General features: G+C 37.5%; 1 protein-coding gene across 3 annotated transcripts in view; it reads left to right on the plus strand.

Annotated features, from left to right (window-relative positions):
- The window catches only part of LOC106051211 (ras-related protein ced-10-like), an 83,199-nt gene that overhangs the window by 32,166 nt on the left and 26,028 nt on the right, over window positions 1–25,005 (plus strand). Inside the window, exons 1-2 of one of the 3 annotated variants that reach the window (XM_056009543.1) lie at window positions 5,745–5,971; window positions 15,002–15,047. The exons of 1 other annotated variant lie outside the window; for it this stretch is intronic. In XM_056009543.1, coding sequence (XP_055865518.1) covers window positions 15,013–15,047 — 35 coding nt within the window. In that variant the 5' untranslated portion in view covers window positions 5,745–5,971; window positions 15,002–15,012. Of the gene's footprint in view, window positions 1–5,744; window positions 5,972–15,001; window positions 15,048–25,005 lie in introns of those variants that run through there. One more of the 3 variants, XM_056009544.1, reaches the window with a different exon arrangement.

Below are 25,005 nucleotides of genomic sequence, written 5' to 3' on the forward strand. Positions count from 1 at the left end.
GGGGTGTGCGGTCCGCACCGGATGACACCCACCCTAGTGACGCCCCTGCTAACACCCACACTATTCTTGACAACAAAACACACCCAATGCAAACTAACTCCTATACCTAAAAACACAACTATTAAGCAAAAAAAAAAAGAAAACTTCACGTGCAGACGACATACTCCCCCCCCCCCCCAACTAGATCTTGACCTTTAAAGTGTTGTGGACAGCCGAATTGGATAGTCAACCGAAAGTAGTCAAAAGAGTTACGAAACATTGTCAAGGCTCTCAGCCCAAGAACACAACACGAAGGCAAGGACAAGCAAACCAAGAGGATGTCGTAAAGAGCACAGCTCTCTCATTCTCTGAGCTTTCTGTCTCTTGCTCTGTATAAGCTAGTCTCCAATAGCTCTATCTATCTATCTATCTATCTATCTATCTATCTATCTATCTATCTATCTATCTATCTATCAGTCTGTCTGTCTGTCTGTCCGTCCGTCCGTCCGTCAGTCCGTCCGTCCGTCCGTCCGTCCGTCCATCCATCCATCCATCCATCCATCCATCCATCCATCTATCTATCTATCTATCTATCTATCTATCTATCTATCTATCTATCTATCTATCTATCTATCAGTCTGTCTGTCTGTCTGTCTGTCTGTCTGTCCGTCCGTCCGTCCGTCAGTCCGTCCGTCCGTCCGTCCGTCCGTCCGTCCGTCCATCCATCCATCCATCCATCCATCCATCCATCCATCCATCCATCCATCCATCCATCTATCTATCTATCTATCTATCTATCTATCTATCTATCTATCTATCTATCTATCTATCTATCTATCTATCTATCTATCTATCTATCTATCTGTATATATAGACTTTATCTTTCTTTATTGCTCCCCTGGGCTCTTTCTCTCTCTCTCTCTCTGTCTCTCTCCCTCCTCATTAAGCCCTCTCTGAGGTCAAGTTCTTGTCCTGTTTTATATTTCGTACTTTTCTCACTCTCTGGGATAAGAATGTTCTTACACAATAGACAAAAAAAAAAAATTCCTCCGGATATATTTAATTTCAATTACATTTTTTGAAATGCAAGCAACGCATTTTTTCCCCGCAATGATTGACACTCAAGGCGGAACTAACCAGTTACAAAGAATTAAATTCATCAGAAATTAAATGAATTTGACTACACGCTAAAAAAGATTTACAGTAGTAATGATCTAAAAATAAACATCGTTTGGGAAATCCCGCATGTGTCTGCAATAAGAGTGCTCTCTCTTGTTATTTATTTTTTTTAACCAGGAAAAAAAACGTGACGCAAGAGTACACACACACACATACGCGCCCACATTAAGATCTATAATAAAGAGAAGATGGTGGAGATAGGATGGTAATATTACAGGCGGATCTAGACAAAAAATAAATGTGATATTGTCGCCATCCGCTTTAAAAAGTAGTTATCGTGTGTAATATATTAACTCTTTCTCTCCGTAATTATTTGTCCACGTTTTGAAGGAATTCTTCATTTGCTCATTACTATTTCACTACCCCTGTTATGATTGGGCTTCAATAGCTTTGTTGTTTGTTATCAGAAAATGTTGTATTTGGTATAGAATTAAAGGGGAATGCTCTTTTTATATAATTCAAAGTCAAGTTAAAAAAAATTAAACATTAATTTCATTTAATGAGGTCAAAATCAATGATGGTATCGTCGATTAGGAGAAAAAGAGTTTATCTTTGCCGTGTGACACTTGTATTGAGGTCTAATTTAATTATATTAGTGTGAGACATATATGGGTTGAAAAGGGTAACACAAATATGCATAAACCTAATTATTTGTTATACTATTATCTAAGCGTCTAACATGACAAGATTAATCAAGAAGGACAGAGTAGACATTTACATTTTTTTTCCTCCGGTTCCCCATCCTTTTTAAAAAAAATATTTTACATCCGGTTAACTAGGGTTCAATTTCTAGCTCTATAGAACTATTTGTGTGTGCGTGTGTGTGTGCGCGTGGTGTATCGGGATGGAAATTACGAGAATAGCTAATAACTAGACCTAGTAAATATTAGATTGATCCTTTCTTGCGACATGCTGAATATTACTAGGCAACGAGAGTATGCAAGGGCTACACTTAACCCTTAAAACGCGTGCTGTCTAAACATCAGAATTGTAATTCCATTTTGTATGAGCTCATTGTAAAACAGCTCAGCACTTTAAGGGTTAAACAAACAAGCAAAATATAACAAAATCCTTTTTTTTTTAAAAAAAAAGCTTATCTCAGGGGAAGAACTCCTTCCTTAAAACTATATCTACCAATAAGGCACAAGTTATTTCCCTTATTCAGTATCAAACAAAATATATATTGATTACTAATAATTAATTCACTGATGGCGTTTTTTTTTGTTTTTTGTTTGACTCATGATTTGCTAGGTAAATTAAATAATTGTTTAAAGTATTCAACTTGATCGGAGAATTGGTGAAATAGCGTTAACAATTATTTAAGGGGACTAAACCCAACACATTTAGCTATATCTGTGAATACTGAAGGATTTGTTTCCCTTGTTGCTATCAAACAAAATAATGAACTCCAGTAATTAATTTTCGAATTGGTTAATTTCTTTTATTGATTCAGGTCTTGTCTGTGTCCATGAATAATTGTGCGAAGTTTCAGCTTGATCCGAGAATGTACGTGGGAGAAATAACGTGTTCACACTTTTTACCAGACAGACAGACAGACAGACAGAGTGAGTTGATATAAACTTTGTAAAAATGAGGTCATTACAAAAGTTAAACGTTTCGCCTGAAAGTTAAAACGCCCTTCAGTGACAGACCATTTTGGAAACTAGATCTTGACTGTGACTGAGTGTCAGCTTGACACCAGGAAGATGATAGGAACCGCCTGTACTTAAAACCTTGTCATTAATATACACTCTACTAAAGGATGTCACAAGCTACTGCCCTCGGGCCTAATCCAGCATGTAACGCGGCGCTCTCTCTTTAATCTAGCCTTCTCGAAACTTCGGCCCTTAGTGCATAATAATAATAATAATAACAATAACTGACCTCACAGATACCTTCAAGGCCCTTGGCATTCCTAGGAAGATTCTCGTTGCCTGTCAGAGGGCGGTACTTCTGCAGACCTGCCACATCACCAGAAAATTCCTTGGTGGAAACTGATAAAGGGACTACGATGAATTTTGTTTCCCTTTAACGAAACTCGACCCTGGCTTCGGCAGAGAATGAATACTCGTTCTTTTATAATAATAATAATGATTTAATTTAATTTGTAGAACTCTGTTAACAAACGCAATGTAGGCTTTAGTTAAGGCGCTGTGCTAACATTAGAAATATAAACGAGGCAAACCCTGGTTTCATTGAGACTTTTGATATGGTTACGAGAGTTATAGATTAGGCATGGCTTTTTACAAAGCTTAGGCCTATTTCAACTCACTTTGTCCATCTGCTAAAAAGTTTGTACTGTACACATTACTTCCCCCACACCCAATTTCAGATCAAATTGAAATTTTGCACGGTTATTTCTAAAACAATAAGCAATAAAAAAAAAAAAAAAGAAACAAATTATTTAATTAACTAATTAATTATTTTGTTTGGCATCGAACAAAGGTGAAGGAATCGTGCTTGATAGATATGATGGTATACGTTGAATTAGTCCCCTTGGGGAGGCTTGAGTCCTGCACTTGAGTTCGATATTTTAAGTCGTACAGTTTTAAAAATGTATTTGAAAAGCGATCACGCTAACATTCACACAGATTCCCCGTTCTATCCCCCTCCCCACCTTTTTTTTTTTAATTTAAGCTGGTCCAAACAACGTCTGACAAGTGACAGGATCATAACGCATTGAGAAAGCTATAAATGTATGATGCGTTTAACAAAATTTTTTTGAACAGAAATGTCTAAGAAAAAACGCAAAAATCTGGGAAGACAACAGCCACCCGCTCCGTCATAACTACGTCAAGTCGTCGCGAAGTGGGCGACTGCTGTCAATCAAGACAAGAACAGAGCGGTACAAAAAAAAAAGTACCTTACTCGGTCAGACTTTATCAACGCCACCCTTTGATCAGGAAGCATGAAAAGGACCAAGATGCCTGTGTGTAGTCGCTGAATGAACTTTTTATGTTGTGTCTGTTCTATTTATGTGTATGTTTCTGTTGTGTTGTCTGTACATGAGAAAAGAGTCCTTGCAATCACAACAAATTTCGTAAGGATCAATAAAGCAGCCTTAGTCTTAATAATATTTCTAATCGCACATTTAAATTGTTAGTCTAGATCTATTACACATTAAATTACATGACTGATACAAACTAATTGATACATTTACACTTTTTATAAGTACTTTTCATGTTTTTCTTGATGTTTTTGTCATGATCAATGTGTCCACCCCCTTTCCAACCGAAAAAAAAGTTGAATTGACTTGTTTAGACAATTAATTACAGGGTGTATGATAAAGTCTAGTTTTAAATCTATGTAAATCCACTATATTAGAAAACAACTAAATAGTTTACTTAAGTACGTTTCTTATTATAGATTAACTTCCCCATTAAGATTTGACCACAATATCAAAACGCTTTTATTTTCGGTCAAATAAAAGTGCTCCTGACTTTTTTCGCAGCGCGACAGAAACCGCTAATAATAAAAGTAAACACTTTAGCGTGACGCTAACTAGGTCAATGGAGGGGGGGGGGCATGACTAACACGCAAGCCCACTTATGTCCCACTAGATTGGCCCTAGGGAGATTTGTCTCCAAACAACACACTTAGACAACACACATGCGAGTTGTCTTTCCCCGCGTTTCCCCGTAGCTCCTCCCCTTTCCGAATCCTTTCAACGGTTCGGCTACCTCCCCCCCCCCCCCGGCCATTCCCCCATGCACATACTTTTTTTTTTTTCCAACGCTTATAACTTATGTGTAGGCCTCGTCTATGAATGTCGAGTCTGAGTTTACGGTTCAGTTGTGTGACTTTCAAATTTCATTAATAAGTGATTTGTATGAAATGTGTTATGTACATTGTGTAGATACTTAGACTAAATAGTTCTAATATCGATCTAGATCTAGTTTATCTTATCTTCTTATCTTATATGATAGGCCTATAAAAAATATAGGCCTATATTTACAGTAAGTGTGAGTAAGGCCTAGCCTTACAGTCCTTACTATAGTAACTATACTCTATAGTTATAAATAGTAGTAAAGTATTATATAAGATAAGATTTGGTAGGCCATATAAATGTAGAATTTTAAACATCTATGCCGTCTAGAGATAAATTAGATAGAAAAGACAGTCGAATAGTCTATTGGCATAGTTTTTGTTAAGAATTTTAAAAAGGCATGATATAGAAGTAGGCCTATACACAATATATCATATGTAAGCCTACTTTTACTTTCGAGATCTAGATTTGTATAGGCCTACTGTAGCAATTATTTTATTTAAAAAAAAAATCCATAATCCATAGATTATAGAATTATTTCTAGATCAAGAACATTCCAGACCCTGAATTATATTGTTTTGATTGTTATAAAAATGACCAAAAATTTAAAAAAAAATATCTCATAATACCCAGATTATAGAAAATATATATTATAGATTATTATAGATCTAGATATATTCTAGCCGATATAGAAAATATTTTTAAAAAAATATATAGAACGCAGATCTTTTAGATCTAGATTCTAGTTTTTTCCTTTGAAAAATAATTTTACTCAAAATGTGTTTTTCTTGTTCTAGATCTAATAGGACGCTAAATTGAAAATGTGTTTTCTTTTAGAGGCTGAAATGAAAGTAAACGTATACATCTAGGCTATAACTAGAACTTAAGTCACTTCAGTTTATAATTTATAAACTCGAGATTTTGTTTTCAACTGACTCTCAATTCTTCCTAAAAACTGGATTAATATTGGATTATAATTGGATTCACTTACACTGGATTATTATTTCATACATTCATTGGACTGGAATCTTGGATTTCCCTAAAAGTGTAAGTAGTATAATAACTCATAGACTATAGATCTAGATCTTTAAGCTGAACATGCTTCTGTATTTCTGATTGGCAATGCTAAAACAAAACACATAATCTCTAGATCTAGATCCAGACTATATTCTATAGTGACTATAGTCTATAATAGCTGGATCAATTACGAAAATGTGTTCATTTTAAGCCTTACTTGCCTTATGCTTTTTAAAGGGGCTTCTGGTCTGAACAAGGGTACGAACGCTTTTGACTTTTATAGTAAGATCTAGATCTAGAATCTAGAATGACTGTAGGAGACTGTAGGCCTACACATTAACATACGTTCCCGCTTAACGAAAGATAATTAGCCACGCCCTACATCCGTACGGGTATCCATGTGCCAGTACGCCCTATACTTGTCCGTTTTAATAATAAGAGACTCTGATAAGTCCTTGGTTTTCGTGTCTGTCTGATTCAGGCAACCCCTTCCATTCTCTGAATGTGCATTTGCATACATTGTATTAGCCCTAGCAAAGATAAATTTAAGGCACATTCCTCGTTCCATATGCTCGGGCAAATGTGTACAAGTGCTCCTTCTTCCCTAGCGCTATCAGAGCATGGAATGGGTTGCCTGAGCTAGCCAGCAAAATCAGTGACTTGGCAGAATTTAGGTCATTGGGTATAATAAGATGCATGACTAGTTGCATGACGCATATATCATCTTTTAAAAAGTATATATAACGTCTGTATTTTATAAGATAAGATATGCCTTTATCCTTTTTTTTCCGAGTATTTTCTTAGATTGCTTGCTTGTATCTTTTTGTAAATATTTCAAAATCACTACACCAGTTTAAAATGTAGAGAGTTAATTTCTAATTTCGATTAACCCAAATTACAAGACAGAATTTTTTAACGCCAAATATTAACAGAATTCAATGCAGTGCTGACAGAGGCTTCCATTTTTTTTTTTACTTTTACACACACACACACACAAACACACACACACAAAACAGATATATATATATATATATATATATAACATATCAACAGATAGGCCTAAATGGAAAAGAAGTAGATTTCTAAACATGTATAGGCATTTCTCTTGGTTATTGCCCTTTACAACCTGTTTACTGAGGTAACTCATTATTTCCGTGTTTGAGAGGTGCCGCTATAGTTCATCTGTTTTGTGTCCGAGTCAAAAGCTTCTGTAACTACTTTGTTGAAATCTCTATCTAGATCTAGATTTACACTCTATTTTCTACCTAGATTCTATCTAGTCTAGCTGTACAAAACACATGTTGACGAGAGTGTCATGTGGCCAGCACAATGACCGACCGCCTTTACTAAAGAAGTTATTCAAGCTATTTTAAGTTTTGTTAGTAAAGATATAATACGCCTTCAGCGGTTTAGTTGTCTGCTAGCATTTCAGTGCTATGGGTCAACGACCGTCCACAACACCCTCGGTTTGAAAGCCAAGCGTTTTAACTCTCAACCACCAAGCCCTCGTAAATGTTCCCCCACCCCCAAGTTATTCTACGAGCGCCTCCTCTGACGTAAATTCGACTCTGTAGCAGAACGTATTTCTCTGTCTGCCTCTTCTTCTTTTTCCTGGTACTGACTCTGTAGTAGAACGTATTTGTTAACGCCTATCACTTTCTCCGTCTGCCTCTTCCTCTCTTTCCTGGTACTGTTCCCTGATGGAAGGTCTTTGCGAGCCACGAAGATCTTGTAATATGGCCATACATTTTTAGCTTGCGTTTTTTTTTTTTACGATAGTTATTAGGTCATTATGGAGCCCAATCGCTGCGGTAGCCCTGTCTCTAATCTCTTGGCTTGCGATGCGGTCTTTGAATTTCTACATAAGGATTTAAACCAAGGAGTTACAGAAGCTTTTGTCTCGGACACAATTCTAGAAATCTCTTGACTCTCCAGCTATCGAGCATGTACAACAAAGTACTGCGTGCGACTAAGTTGCGAAATTATTATTTACTCTTTAATATCGGCACTGTCTACTTCTGAATTCTACCACAAGTGGTTCGAGTGCTGGGACAAGTCCCAAAAAGCCCGTGGAGTCTGGGAGCGCACGAGGCGCCCTGACCCAACACCTTCGACATAGGGTCACGGAGGTCACGCCTGACCACACTTCCCCATGGTGGAGGCTGTACAGGGCCTGAGCAAGCTGTAATAACACAGTGCAGGACGGGTCAATGCGAAGCTGCCGGCTTATAATTCTCAAGGCTATGGCCAAATTTTGATTCACGTTGCCCCCGCTGCGGGGAAGAAGAGGAAACAGTGCCTCATATTCCGTTTGACTGCCCCAGACTTGCTGATCTCCGCCTGGACAGGTCTGGGAAACCAAAAATTCTCGACCTGTATGGTGACGTGTATGCACTACGCAAGACAGCAGGGTTTCTGTCCAGGGCTTTTGCAAGAGAGGATGTGAGCCTCCCAAGCCCTCACTCAAATGCAGTTTAATGATCACGATGATGATGATGACGATGATGATGATGATAATGAACACACTTTTAGTGTACGTATTCTTGGTAGTGTTAAATAACTTCATGAAAAAAAAATTCCTCAGGGACTTGTTCAATTCGTTTGGGTCACGTCCTGGCGGAAGCTAAGAGAGGTCATACAAGTGGATACACAAGTCTGATCAGAACTGACAAATCTAAGTACTAATGATTAAGGAGAAACTGGCTAGACCAGAATGACTCAAAAACTATTTATCCTGGTGTCAATGTATCCACTCATTTTAAAAGAACGATACCTACATTAGCGATTTTTTTCTCGTGTGTGAAACATCAAATCTTTCTATCTATCTATCTATCTATCTATCTATCTATCTATCTATCTATCTATCTATCTATCTATCTATCTATCTATCTATCTATCTATCTATCTATCTATCTATCTATCTATCTATCTGTCTGTCTGTCTGTCTGTCTGTCTGTCTGTCTGTCTGTCTGTCTGTCTGTCTGTCTGTGTCAAAAAAAGGGGGGGGGGAAGGAGATGGAGAACTGTTATACGAATGATAATCGTTAGTGGGCTCGAGTTAATTTTTTTTTTTTTAATAACTCTTTTTTGGTTTATCGCTTTGTGCATTTTGAAGTGCATGTAAGTGCAGGCGGGATAATTATGCCCTATTCTAAACATCCTGCATGTATGTAAATGTACTTGCTATGAGCAGTAGGTAGAGAGCTTTATTAACTCAGAACTGGTGCCCGGCGTATAATTGTAATATAAAATTCCTGCATATGTGGCGGACAGTATAAAGAAAAAAGAGTCTACAATCTAATGGGTGGGCTTATTTTAGATTTGCGCTAAAGGTTTAAAAGACTCTTCATGCCTGACCATTCTAATAGGGAATTTTTCGTTATTGAGTGTATCCAGTGTACGGAAACAGAGCCGGCCTTAGCAGTGCGCGTGGGCCTGGGCGAGTGTCATATGCGGGGCCCTATATCTCTATCTCTATCTATATCTCTATCTCTATCTCTATCTCTATCTATATCTATATCTATATCTATATCTATATCTATATCTATATCTATATCTATATCTATATCTATATCTATATCTATATCTATATCTATATCTATATCTATCTATCTATCTATCTATCTATCTATCTATCTATCTATCTATCTATCTATCTATCTATCTATCTATCTATCTATCTATCTATCTATCTATCTATCCATCCATCCATCCATCCATCCATCCATCCATCTATCCATCTATCCATCTATCCATCCATCTATCCATCTATCCGTCTATCCATCTATCTATCTATCTATCTATCTATCTATCTATCTATCTATCTATCTATCTATCTATCTATCTATCTATCTATCTATCTATCTATCTATCTATCTATCTATCTATCTATCTATCTATCTATCTATCTATCTATCTATCTATCTATCTATCTATCTATCTATCTATCTATCTATCGATCTATCTATCTATCTATCTATCTATCTATCTATCTATCTATCTATCTATCTATCTATCTATCTATCTATCTATCTATCTATCTATCTATCTATCTATCTATCTATCTATCTATCTATCTATCTATCTATCTATCTATCTATCTATATATATATCTATCTATCTATATATCTATATATCTCTCTCTTTCTCTCTCTCTCTCTCTCTCTCTCTTTATATGTATATATATATATATATATATATATATATATATATATATATATATATATATATATATATATATATCGTACCACATCACGCTATTGGGCTTGTGTGCCTCTAACGCTGTTGGCGAAAATGTTGATTAGTCTATACTCTCTCTCTCTTTGTCTGACTCTTTGTCTGACTCTTTGTCTCTTTGTTCCTTGAATTTCTATCTGATGCGTCTGAAAAATGAAATATGTAAAGGACATCTGCTCTTTATGGCTTGTAGTCCAGGATGACAAAGAAATATTTAGCAAGTTTGATTTTATCAATAACTTTATCTTTTACTTCTGGTGCCATTAGGTTCATAAGGTCGTTTTGAATCCTATGTCCGATTTAATGGTCGTGAGCATAAAATTGAATCCTATGTCCGATTTAATGGTCGTGAGTCTCGGCGTTCGTAATTAGTTGAAGATGGTTGAGTCGAATTTGGCCAGCATCTCAAGTTATTCTCAACCAAGCCTAAAATTGACTGTTGTTTGGCGCCCACGAAAGGCTTGTTTTAAGACTGCGCACTAATGCAGCTTTTCTTTTGTAATTTGTTCTAGCGTCATGGTATCCATTGTGCTACCATTGGACTTTCTCAGACCTCCATCCAACCACGCTGACACACATTTAACATGATTCACAAAAACACCGTCTGCCTAAGTTTATTACAAAGATGCTTCCAGTGGCAGTAGCCTTTGTTTGCTAATTGGCCTCCAATAGCTCTCGTGCCAAGCAACTTACAAGGAAAACACAATACTCTGTCTTTGGTCTTTGGTATAAGAAAAAGTCTGAAATAAGATCTACAATAGTTCATTCTTCTTCTTCTTCTTCATCGTTCTCATTGTTATGTTGGAGTGTTCATATGAATAGACCAATACATGAGATGAACTGCGCAGTGGTTTCAAAATCAGGGAGCTCTCCATATAGTTTTCTTTCTATTGGGGTGATTTGGGGCCCATGTCTAATACAGGCCTCTTGGTAGAGAGAGAGCAGTTTTGGAGGACGTGGTCGGCATTCTCTGGTGATACTCCACATGGGCAGATTTCACTGGTTCCAATTTTGAGCTTCCGGTACATGTGTTGTCGCATTCTGTTGTGTCCGGTCCTGAGTCGAAAGATTAGACGTTGGTCTTGTCGGGATAGCTTATAGTAAGCGTCATCTTTCTTGTGATTTGGATAGTAGTTCATTCATTCATTGACTTTCGCAGAACCGATTTTTGCGGAAGTGTTTTAAAAAAAATACTCCCGCGTTTTTACTTTGATAGCCTCTTAGAATCGGCATGTCGTAAGAACGGTATTTCGAAACCAAAAATATCATGTTAAGAGCTTACATAGCAATTTGTATCATATCAAATCATATTATATCAAATATCATAGTTTATTAGAACTGATCTGGTTTTCGAAGTTGATGATGACAATGGAATCTCCAATCGCGTGGCCCCCCTTAAGCGCGGGGCCCGGTTCGGTTGCCCCAATTGCCACCCCTAAGGCCGCTACTGTACGGAAGTATTGATAAGCTATGAAATTTAAAAGCTCATATCAACTCACTCTGTCTGGTAAAAAGTTATTTCTCCCACACAGAATCCGATAAGGCTGAAATTTTGCACAATTATTTCTTTTACCTGACAACACAAGAATCAATTAAAAAGTTAACCAATTAGTTAATTAACTATTGGCAATTAAATATTTTGTTTGGTAAGTTGAATTAGGGAAAAAAATCGTACATGACAGATATGATGGTAAAGGTTGGATTAGTCCCCGCGAGGAATCTTGAGCTCTGAGTGAACATTTTTTTATGCATTAAAAAAAACGACCATGTAAACATTCACAAAGATACCCATTTCTCCCCCCTCCCCCTTTTTTTTTTGCCAACTGGTCCAGACAAGTGATTGGATCGTAGCGCTTTGAGAAAGCAATAGCGAAACATGAACAGTTGTTCAAAATATTTCTATCGCACATATTTCTGTATCTAGGTCAATCACACACATATATAATTACATAACTGTGCTAATATTAGAAGATATTACGTCATTGTTTGTTGTTTATGTTTTATGCGAAAGCAAAGAATCGGACGGAAATAAAAAGTTAGCTATATATGTCTACCCTGATAAAGACAGTCTCGTTATTATCATTATTAATTAGTAACGTCTACAGTAATTTATTATTAATCTGTGACAACAGAACAATAACTGATCCAAACTAATTGATACAATTACACTTGGTTTAATATACGTTTTTTTTTTAAAGTAGTTTTTATATTTAGCATCGCAGAATGAGATTTTTACTAAGCTCTGGGGTAATATCTAGTCTTTAGTTGGCAACACTGATCTTATAGTGTCCTTGATATAGTGTATTTTGTGACATAGTGTATTTTGTCTATTGAGTTCAAATCCACCAGATTTCTACAAACCCGATCGAAAGTCTTAACATGATGCAATTTTTACAAAGCTTATAGGTCTGTCAACTCACTCTGTCTGTGTGACTGTCTGTCTGTCTGGCCAAAAGTTTGTACACGTTATTTCTCCGACTAAAGTAACACCTTTAGTAAAAATCACTACATTTAGAAAGCTTCAGGATAGAAGACTCAAAAGTAAAGTAGCAATAATACATAAAACACTGAACCATAATCTTCAACTACAAAAACAAAATTTAATAAAATACTCAAAAAGACACAAAGATGAGGTCACACATCTAGTTCCATATGCTAAGACAAATTTGTACAAATGCTCTTTCTTCCCTAGCGCTATTAGAGCATGGAATGGGTTGCCTGAGCTAGCTAGGAAACCAGTGACTTGGCAGAATTTAGATCATGCATGACCAAATGCATGACGCGTAGGACGTAATCATCTTCTTTTTTGAAGTAACGTCTGTATCATATAAAGATATCAACATTTTCAGCGCAAGTCACTTATATACATCCGTTTGTAATGAGCTTTATCGTTGTTAAATTAAACTCATAATTAAACCCATTTATGTAACGTCTGTATTATATAAGACACCCAATCTCGGATCAAGCTGAAATTTCGTACATTTATCTCTTTTACCTTACAACGCAAGAATCAATTTTTTAAAAAAATTTCCAATTAGTTAATTAATTGGTGTCTCAAACAAGGGAATGAAACGTGAAATAGACTCAACGCTAGCAGAGTGGTTACCGTGTTGGCTTGAAAAGCCTAAGAAGTTCGAATTCATGTCGTTCCCTTTTTTTAATTTAATTTTTTTTATAAATGCTTTTTTATTGTTAGTCCAGATCTATTACAAATTTAACGACATGACTGATCCAAACTAATTGATACAAGTACGCTTGATATTAGCTTTGTTTTTTTTTAAAGTATTTTTGTGTGTGTGTTTTTCTTGTTCTGTTGTATTAATACACGCAGGTCTGTTAAATATTTTGCGGAGAGTTAAACGCTTTTCTGGGGTGTGCAACGTCCAAAGTTTACAATGCGATCAACCAGCAAATGTTTATAAAAATGTTTTGTTGAGATGGCTGGTATTTTAATAAATGTACGAAGTTATTCCCTAAAACTTTTCGTAACTGATATTGTAAATAACTTATCTTCTTCTTTCTAACTGTCCCAAAAGTTCATTCTAAGACTCTTGGAACTCTAGGCCTATAGACGCTTGCCCCCATCTGCCTGTCTGAACAAACTTCATTCTGGGGAAGATCCAATGAGGTGTAAATTAATACATCCCTATTACCGATAGCTCGTTTTCCAGGACGCTCGGATTAGAAGCGAGGTCAAAGGCCGAGCACACCGGGCAAAGTGGACGTATATGTTAGAACGAAAGGCAATGCGATCTGTAAATGTGTGTCACTCTATTTTTTTGTTGTAGCCATAGACTAGATGGGGGAACGTTGTTGAACCTCCGTTTCCCCCCGCTACGACAAACATCGAAGGATAAAGATGTATGTTTATAGTTTAACAAAATACTCAGAAAGACACAAAGATAAAGACACATTCCTCGTCCCATATGCTAGGACAAATTTGTACAAAAGCTCCTTCTTCCCTAGCGCTATAAGAGCAAGGAAATGGTTGCCTGAGCTAGCCAGGAAAACCAGTGACTTGGCGGCGTTTAGGTCAATGGTTAATATGCATTACTAAATGCATGGCGCTTAGGACGTAATCATATTCTTTTTTGAAGTAACGTCTGTATTATATAAGATAAGATTTATACAGTAGTATTCATCCGAGAAGTAGTTCTTTGCAAAAACCAAAAAGGCAGGCGCCCCAAAGGCAGGCGCCCCGAAGGCAGACTACGAGTATTGTGGCTTGATGACGTAGAGGCAGATCTACAACAGCTAAAAGTCCGGGCATGGACATAAGGTCCAGGATAGATCAGAATGGAGAGATGTACTAGAGCAGGCCATGCCCTCCATGGGCTGTAGCGCCACTGGGATGAATGGATGGATATATAGCTCTTTTTTCGTGGTCGAAGATGAGCACATTTCTCATTTCCTATGGACTCGAAGATGAATGTCAAGTCCAATCATTGCTTTAAAAAGCCGGCCACATACGTGACCTGGGTGGGTTGGGTCAGTTGCAGATAGACCTGGTTCTTCTCTCAGCTTTTTGTTGGTTATGCGCTCTTTCGCCCTGGCCACTCTTTCTTGCCTCATATCTTGAGACTCCGAGACTAGTGCTTCCCAGCCGTGAATGTCAATGTAGTTCTTTATGTAATATATAGATGTTCTTTATGCAATGCCTAGAAGTTCTTTATGTAATACCTAGAAGTCTTAATGTAATACCTAGAAGTTCTTTATGCGATACCCAGAAGTCTTAATGTAAAACCGAGAAGTTCTTTATGTAATACTAAGATATAGTTTTTGCTTTTTTGAAGTATAACTTATTTCTGTCTTTCTATTTTACAGAGTGTTTTAATATGAGGAATATGAAATGTGTTGTGGTGGGTGACGGGTGAGTAATGTAATTTTTTTTATTCAAACAAGTAAACAGCAGCTTTATTACTCGAACTGCTTGACATATATTTTATCTTTTTTTAATCTCTGGTTAATACCTCACCAACCGTTGTGCTATTGTGATTCTACGAAACTTATAACTCGGTGTCAACTGGTATGTCCCTGGTTTTCAAGGGGGAAATTATGGCGAAAACAGATTTGACTGTATTGTTTTGCTTAAGACCTTTATTTATTACATATGCTTGGAAGATCTGAACCCAAGCTTCAGTCACATGGCCAGACAACAACAGGTGACATTTCAGGAAGCCTTTTCTACCTAATACCTGTAATTGGTTTGAAGCAAAGCTCAACTGGCGTACATTACACGAATGTAACTTTTTTTTTATTCAAACAAGTAAACACCAGCTTTATTACACGAACTTTTAAACTAATTACCTCTTTTATAATTCTTTGAGTGTTCCATCGTACACCTAGTGGTTAAATAATTTGAAGTACAACTGTAGACCATATACTAGGAACATATTTTTATTTACGTATGTTCATAAATCTGAGATAATGGTACCTTGTAATGGACATTTAAAATGAATCTGGTTCTGACTACTCGCTTATGCTTCTACATTTGCGATAATGAATTTATAATTAAGGTGCTGCGGTGGGTGTACTACAATAAACAGTGTAAATGATCATGAACTATATAAAAAAAGGCAACGAACTGTCTTTGTCCCCGAACCGTTGAATTGGAGATTATAGACATTCAGTTAGAACGACAGCGACCTCGGAAGTCTTTGACGCATTGTTTTGTTGGACTTGACAGTGTCCGCTCTATAGTATAAACCAAACTTGCTCCTGTGAAGCAGATATTGTGGAACATTCAAGTTCGACGACTGCGCCTTCAGAAGTCTTCGTCACTTTGTTTTGTTGTCGTTTGTTGTGTAGAAGATAATGTAACTACACAAATAAAAAAGGTAAAGTTCCCCCTTTCAGACCTTGTGGTCTATAGGGCAGATGATGTAAAGGTCATCTGTTTCTGTGGCCTACGGTTAACAAGGGTGACTTGTGGCCAGCACAACGACCAACCGCCTTTTCTTTTCCCTAACAAATGTCAGGTACCCATTAGAGCTGGGTGGACTCAGAGGAGCCCGAAGATCCCGAAATTAAAAATCCCAGTATTCACCAGGATTCGAACCCCGGTTCTCGGTTCGGAAGCCAAGCGCTTTACCGCTCAGCCATCGCGCCTCCACACAAATACTTAATTAAAAAAAACAACAACAATATTTAGCATTATGTTTCTCGGAATTTTCGGGCTTCCATAGAAACCAAAGACAATTCCTTTCGTTCGTTTGGCACGTATAACACATGTGTAAGCATATGTGTCTACAACAGAGGACAATAGGACACCTAGTGATCGCCAAGTTTGAACGATTTCTGTGAACCTTTGTTAACAGATGCCTACGCCGGATATTAGGAATTAGGTGGCCAGAAAAGATAACTACTATCGATTTGTGGGAGAGAACTAGACAAAGGCCCATAGCCCAAGACATCACAAAACGAAAATGGAGCTGGATAGGACACACCCTGCGAAAACCAGCTACCAATGTTGCAAGGCAGGCACTTGACTGGAACCCGCAAGGAAAGAGGAAAGTGAGCAGACCCAAGCAAACCTGGAAGAGATCAGTCATCAGTGACGCTGAGGGTACCGGAATGACATGGGAGCAGATGAAGAAAGCTGCTCAAACCGAGTTCGGTGGAGAGGTGTGGTTGCGGCCCTATGCTCCCCTGGGAGTTCACAGGATTAAGTCAAGTCAGTCAAGTCGGTCAAGCTAGTTGTGCAAACAACTTACGGTTTTGTCTTATGTGTTTTTGGCAATGTAATATTCTACTTTGAAAAAAATGGAGGTAATTATTCAAAAAATTCCTATTAAAAAAAAAGAACATTTTTTCTCTCAAAGACCCTCCCCCCTCCTAAAAAAAAGTCAAGTGTTGTGCCAATCGGGGAAAGTCTCATAGAGGCTTTATAACTGATAAGAGACTATTGATTTCAGTGATTATGCATGCTGCTATCCTGTGTTGTCGCCTTAGAAATGTCTAATGAATTAAAAAAAATATTCAGAATATGTGCCTCCTAAAGTAGATATTGTAAAACATTCAGTCAGGATGACTGCACCCTCGAAGGTCTTCAGTCAGGATGACTGCACCCTCGAAGGTCTTCATCCAGTTATGTTAAAGTTATCAATATTACTGAATATGATCTCGGCATAATCAGGGATGTGTATTGAGCAAAAGATTGTAAATGGACCTCATTCACCAACCGTAAACAAACAGCATTTAGCCACGTGGTGCTCTATCTCTTCTATATAATTTACGATCTCATGTTTAATTCATGATGGTTGTCACGTGACAGTTTTTTTTTTCCGTTCTTTTATCAATAAGATCACGTGACTAAATGTTGTTTGTTTACGATTGCTGAATGAGGTCCATTACTTCGACTAGATGTAGATTCTATCTGTAAGATATGTTATATTAGAATGTATGCCGAAATATCTATTTCATTAACTGTAACGTTAGTCTGCTAAGTGGCTGAGTGTTAAAGCGCTTGGCTTCTGGACCGAGGTATGCAGCTCAAGTCTAGGGTGTATACAGTCCAGCCCAGGTCTTGGGTGTATAGCGTCCAGCCCAGGTCTAGTGTCTTTACAAACAGCTATTGTCCCAACACTTGACCTACTTAGTTCAGTCTGCGTGTAGGAAGTAGTCTTAAAAGTACTGAGAGACATATGATTTAAAAGGCGCACAAAATGCCGACACGGTCTATTAGGAAAGCAAACGATTTTCACGTTTGACTGATTCCAGTGGGAGGCGCAGCGGCTGAGTGGTAAAGCGCCTGGATTCGAACCGAAAGTTTCAGGTGGATAGTGGTATTTTATTTCCAGGATCTTTCTTTGGGGCACCTAAGAGTTCAACCAGCTCTGATGGGTACCTGATATTAGTTGGGGAGAAGTTTGTTGTGCTGGTCACATGACACTCTCGTTAACCGTGGGCCACAGTAATAGATGTTATTTGATTCATCTGCCCTATATATCGCAAGGTCTGAATGGGGAACTTTACTACTGACTTATATAGTGACTCTTGGAGGCGCGGTGGCTGAGTGTTAAAACGCTTGACTTCTGAAACAGGGTCCGGGGTTCGAATCCTGTTGAAGTCTGAGATTTTTAATCTCGGGATCTTTGGGCTCCCTCTTTTGGCCTATAAATTTTATATTAATTTCTCCCCTACCGGAGGAGGCGCGGTGGTTGAACGGTAAAGCGCCTGGCTTCCGAACCTGGGGTCCCGGGTATGAATCCTGGTGAAGACTGGGATTTTTTAATTTCGAGATCTTTGGGCGCCTCCGAGTCCACCCAGCTCTAATTAGTTAGTACCTGACATTAGTTGGAGAAAAGTAAATGCGGTTGGTCCTTGTACTGGCCACATGACACCGTCGTTAGCCCTGACCACAGAAACAGATGACCTTTACATCAGCTGCCCTGTAGATCACAAGGTCTGAAAGGAGAAGTTTACTTTACTTTTTATAGTGTCTCTGAATTTAGGAGTTAAAGTGTGTTAGTAGTGTGTGTGTGTGTGCGTGCGTGCGTGCATTGCAAGAGGAAGTATTTTTTTCCCCAGTACGTCTATTGCTCTAAATGAAAAATAACCCATAAGCGTCCTGTAGCCTATTGAAACAAGTAGTCAGACTAAAGTCTGTTCTCGCAATAACACGTGACATTTGATGTCTGTTTACCCATAATTCTCATCCTTCTGCACTAAAAAACCTCCCTAACTCTCGTAGGGACAAATGGAAGTTTTAAATGAGACTTCAAGTGTCCCCCAATTCAGACAAAATTAATCAGCCCTTGATGCTGGATTACGAGAGTGTCATGAGGCCAGGACAATGACACTTTTTGCGTACCCAATCAAGTATGAGTTAATTTATTTACTTTTTTTTAATACTTTGGAATGATCTGAATATTTAGATTTGCTCGCATTGCGAATTTATATATGTTCTTTTATTTATGTTCTATACCATTGAAAAGGCGTCGTGGTGGTCGAGTGGTAAAGCGCTTGGCTTCCGAACCAAGGGGTCCCGGGTTAAAATCCTGGTTAAGACTGGGATTTTTGTAATATTAGGATCTTTAGGGCTCTCTGAGTCCTCCCAGCTGTAATGAGTAACACTTGGGTATTATGCGTTTCTTATATGTGTAACAGCATGCTACTTATGGCTAAAATCGTGATTAAATAATATCAAAGGCTTTCATTGTTGTATCTACGCCTTATGCCAGGGGTTCTCAACCTGTGGGTCGCGATCCCTTTGGGGGTCGATTGACCATTTGCTAGGGTTCGCCTAATACCATCGAAAGTATGGATTGGTATTGTCTACTCTTCCATTGCTGTATGTGTGTGTGGGGTGGGGGGGGGTCGCGGCAGAGTGGGGGGTTGTAAAAAGGGGTCGCCGAGCTGAAAAGGTTGAGAACCGCTGCCTTATGCCATAGTTGACAACGGTGTTAGCCTGGGACACGGATGTCCACTATCGCCGTTACTCTTTCATCGCTTGTAGACACCATACGATGGTCAATGATAAGGTCCTTGCGTTTAGCGCTTCGATGGGGGAGATAATACTCCACCGGACTGAACGATGTATCTATAAGTGGTCGCCCTTGATGGCTGTAACACAACCGTCACTCCAGTTGTGACATGATACGATCGAGCAGGAAGAAGAGAATGCTGGCGTCTGCGCTATTAGCATGACATCAAGGTCAGGGCCATGTGAATGTGACATGGGATTTAGGGGAAAAAGGGGGGAGGGTCGTTGATCAAGTCCGAGAGTTTAGCCAGTATGACACCAGTGGACACACACAAACATAAAAACAGTGGTCACGTGTCGATGTCCGGAAAATAATTAGCTGTCCCGCGACCTTCCAAAAAATAATAATTTAATGTTTGTACACGTTATTTTTCCGACACCCAATCTCAGATCAAGCTGACAACACAAGAATCAATTTAAAAAACAACAACCATTAGTCAATTAACTATTGGTAATTTATTATTTTGCTTTGTATCTCGAACAAGGGAAAGAAATTGTACTTGATTGAGGTGGAGGTATAAGCTGAATTAGTCCCCTTTATAGGTCGCTGCTTTATAGTACACTTGAAACAAACAATACATAACTATACAATCTTCTATAGTCATAAGCACCTCACTAGCAGAGTGGTTATTATGTTGGCTTAAGGAGGCGTGAGCTATAACTTCGAATTCAGATCAGAAATGTAGAAGGGCAGATATCATTGGCTTGCTACCCAGCTAGGAGAAAGAAAACTCTGAATTCAAACCTCTGCCTCGCAACTATATATACCGGATCATGGGAAAGGCTTCGGGAGTCAATTATGAAGAACAATCAGGAGCCGGCGACATTTACTGAAGTGAAATAATGTCTAATACTTGTAAATGGTATTAACTTCATTGTATTTTTGTTTTACTTTGGCTGATACTTGAAGGATGACTCAGGTCTCTCCACTCAAACCACGGGAAAGGGGGGGGGGGCTCCGTCATATTTTTTTTTATCTCGGGCCCATGAGTATCTTGCTACACATGTCAGTGAAAGAAGGAAGACATCAAAGAGAGTTAATCACCAATTTAAAATGTTACACTCATAGACATAAATAAATATAGACTGGCCGAAGGAAGTAACTTCATGTAACTTGAAAACATGTATATCTATTGTATTCGGATTTCCGAATTATGAAAAATTGCATGATCTTCATTCTTATAGATTAAACAAAACTACACTGCCTCCTTATTTACAATATATATATATATATGTGTGTGGCTGAAATAGACATGAATACTTAACTTTTATACTGCTCATAAATGCTGTATAATAAAGTACACAAAATTGCAAGTCACAAATTCTCGTTTCATAAAACTCTTTAATCGGCCAGTCTATATTTATTTAGGTCTATGGTTACACTCAAAGTGTAGACAATAATTATGCTCTTATCAGAATACGAAAAAAAAAAAGGCAGGCGACCCAAAGGCAGAGCCCGGATGCGATGGATTGATGATGTGGAAGCAGATCTACAACAGCTTGGGTTTAGGGCGTGGAGACGTAGGGCCCAGGAGAGGTCTGAATGGAGGGATGTGTTGAAGCAGGCCAGAGCCCTCCATGGGCTGAAGCGCCACTGGGATAGGATAAGATGCTTATCAGAATACGCTATAGGAATCGCTGTCATTAGCTGATCTAATGAAACAAGTTTATTTGTGCATGTTATGGTATGTGGATGTAATAACAAACTTAACATAACTACTATATGCCAGATCACAAAGTTGGGCTACTATAGCCATATCATGTTGTTACTTAAGCTAGGTCACATAGTTACTATAAGCTAGATCACATAGTTACTATAAGCTAGATCCCGTAGTTACTATAAGCTAGATCACATAGTTACTATAAGTTATATCCCATAGTTACTATAAGCTAGATCACATAGTTACTATAAGCTAGATCCCATAGTTACTATAAGCTAGATCACATAGTTACTATAAGCTAGACCACATAGTTACTATAAGCTAGATCACATAGTTACTATAAGCTAGATCCCATAGTTACTATAAGCTAGACCACATAGTTACTATAAGCTAGATCCCATAGTTACTATAAGCTAGATCCCATAGTTACTATAAGCTAGATCCCATAGTTACTATAAGCTAGATCACATAGTTACTATAAGCTAGACCACATAGTTACTATAAGCTAGATCCCATAGTTACTATAAGCTAGACCACATAGTTACTATAAGCTAGATCACATAGTTACTATAAGCTAGATCCCATAGTTACTATAAGCTAGATCCCATAGTTACTATAAGCTAGACCACATAGTTACTATAAGCTAGATCCCATAGTTACTATAAGCTAGACCACATAGTTACTATAAGCTAGACCACATAGTTACTATAAGCTAGACCACATAGTTACTATAAGCTAGATCCCATACTTACTATAAGCTAGACCACATAGTTACTATAAGCTAGATCCCATAGTTACTATAAGCTAGACCACATAGTTACTATAAGCTAGATCCCATAGTTACTATAAGCTAGATCCCATAGTTACTATAAGCTAGATCACATAGTTACTATAAGCTAGATCACATAGTTACTATAAGCTAGATCACATAGTTACTATAAGCTAGACCACATAGTTACTATAAGCTAGATCACATAGTTACTATAAGCTAGATCCCATAGTTACTATAAGCTAGATCACATAGTTACTATAAGCTAGACCACATAGTTACTATAAGCTAGATCCCATAGTTACTATAAGCTAGACCACATAGTTACTATAAGCTAGATCACATAGTTACTATAAGCTAGATCCCATAGTTACTATAAGCTAGATCCCATAGTTACTATAAGCTAGATCACATAGTTACTATAAGCTAGACCACATAGTTACTATAAGCTAGATCCCATAGTTACTATAAGCTAGACCACATAGTTACTATAAGCTAGACCACATAGTTATTATAAGCTAGACCACATAGTTACTATAAGCTAGATCCCATAGTTACTATAAGCTAGATCCCATAGTTACTATAAGCTAGATCCCATAGTTACTATAAGCTAGATCACATAGTTACTATAAGCTAGACCACATAGTTACTATAAGCTAGATCCCATAGTTACTATAAGCTAGACCACATAGTTACTATAAGCTAGATCACATAGTTACTATAAGCTAGATCCCATAGTTACTATAAGCTAGATCCCATAGTTACTATAAGCTAGACCACATAGTTACTATAAGCTAGATCCCATAGTTACTATAAGCTAGACCACATAGTTACTATAAGCTAGACCACATAGTTACTATAAGCTAGACCACATAGTTACTATAAGCTAGATCCCATACTTACTATAAGCTAGACCACATAGTTACTATAAGCTAGATCCCATAGTTACTATAAGCTAGACCACATAGTTACTATAAGCTAGATCCCATAGTTACTATAAGCTAGATCCCATAGTTACTATAAGCTAGATCACATAGTTACTATAAGCTAGATCACATAGTTACTATAAGCTAGATCACATAGTTACTATAAGCTAGACCACATAGTTACTATAAGCTAGATCACATAGTTACTATAAGCTAGATCCCATAGTTACTATAAGCTAGATCACATAGTTACTATAAGCTAGACCACATAGTTACTATAAGCTAGATCCCATAGTTACTATAAGCTAGACCACATAGTTACTATAAGCTAGATCACATAGTTACTATAAGCTAGATCCCATAGTTACTATAAGCTAGATCCCATAGTTACTATAAGCTAGATCACATAGTTACTATAAGCTAGACCACATAGTTACTATAAGCTAGATCCCATAGTTACTATAAGCTAGACCACATAGTTACTATAAGCTAGACCACATAGTTATTATAAGCTAGACCACATAGTTACTATAAGCTAGATCCCATACTTACTATAAGCTAGACCACATAGTTACTATAAGCTAGATCCCATAGTTACTATAAGCTAGACCACATAGTTACTATAAGCTAGATCCCATAGTTACTATAAGCTAGACCACATAGTTACTATAAGCTAGATCCCATAGTTACTATAAGCTAGATCACATAGTTACTATAAGCTAGATCCCATAGTTACTATAAGCTAGACCACATAGTTACTATAAGCTAGACCACATAGTTACTATAAGCTAGATCACATAGTTACTATAAGCTAGATCACATAGTTACTACAAGCTAGATCCCATAGTTACTATAAGCTAGATCCCATAGTTACTATAAGCTAGATCCCATAGTTACTATAAGCTAGATCACATAGTTACTATAAGCTAGATCCCATAGTTACTATAAGCTAGACCACATAGTTACTATAAGCTAGACCACATAGTTACTATAAGCTAGATCACATAGTTACTATAAGCTAGATCACACTGTTAATATAAGCTAGATCACATAGTTACTATAAGCTAGATCACACAGTTACTATAAGCTAGATCACACAGCTATATATATATATATATATATATATATATAGAGAGAGAGAGAGAGAGAGAGAGAGATAGATAGATGGATAGATACATAGATACATAGATAGATACATTCTAATCAATAGATCTAATCAATAGATCCTAATTAGATAAAGAATTAACGTATTTTAATTCATATCTTATCTTATAAAATACAGACGTTACTTCAAAAAAGTCATCTAGTCATGCATGTTGACCAATGACCTAAATTCTGCTAAGTCACTGGTTTTCCTGGCTAACTCAGGCAACCCATTTCATGCTCTTATAGCACTAGGGAAGAAGGAGTATTTGTACTAATTTGTCCTAGCATATGGGACGAGGAACGTGCCTTTATCTTTGTGTCTTTCTGGGTATTTTATTATTTGTTTTTAATAGTGCTAATCATAGGTTGAAGTTGAAATATGGGATTTAAAACGTCAATACTTATAGGACAGATTTATTGCCCCTTGAAAATTTAATTGAACTTCTTTGTACTCCCTCTCTTGTTATATTTTAGTGTCCTCCTTGGGAAGAGGGCGCCCCAGTGATCTAGAAACGCTTCCACCTGCACGCATCCCATAGTGTTAGGTAACACTTGCACACACACACACACACACACACACACTCTTTCTCTCAATCACTCTCTTGTCATTTATATCTCCCTCCCCGCCTCTCTCTCTCTTTTTCTCTCACTCTGATCAGTTTCTCTCACTCTGACTTAAGTAGAGTTTTAGATAAGAATACATATTAAAACGATACTCTAGAAACCAAAGACTTCGATATAGTTTTAGATAAGGATACACGTTACAACGATACATACTCTAGAAACCAAAGAGTTGTGTACAGCACAGAAACTGATGACGCGAAAGGTTCAGGAAGTGACAT

This window comes from Biomphalaria glabrata, chromosome 14, assembly GCF_947242115.1.
Source record: "Biomphalaria glabrata chromosome 14, xgBioGlab47.1, whole genome shotgun sequence".
Taxonomy (NCBI): Eukaryota; Metazoa; Mollusca; class Gastropoda; family Planorbidae; genus Biomphalaria; species Biomphalaria glabrata.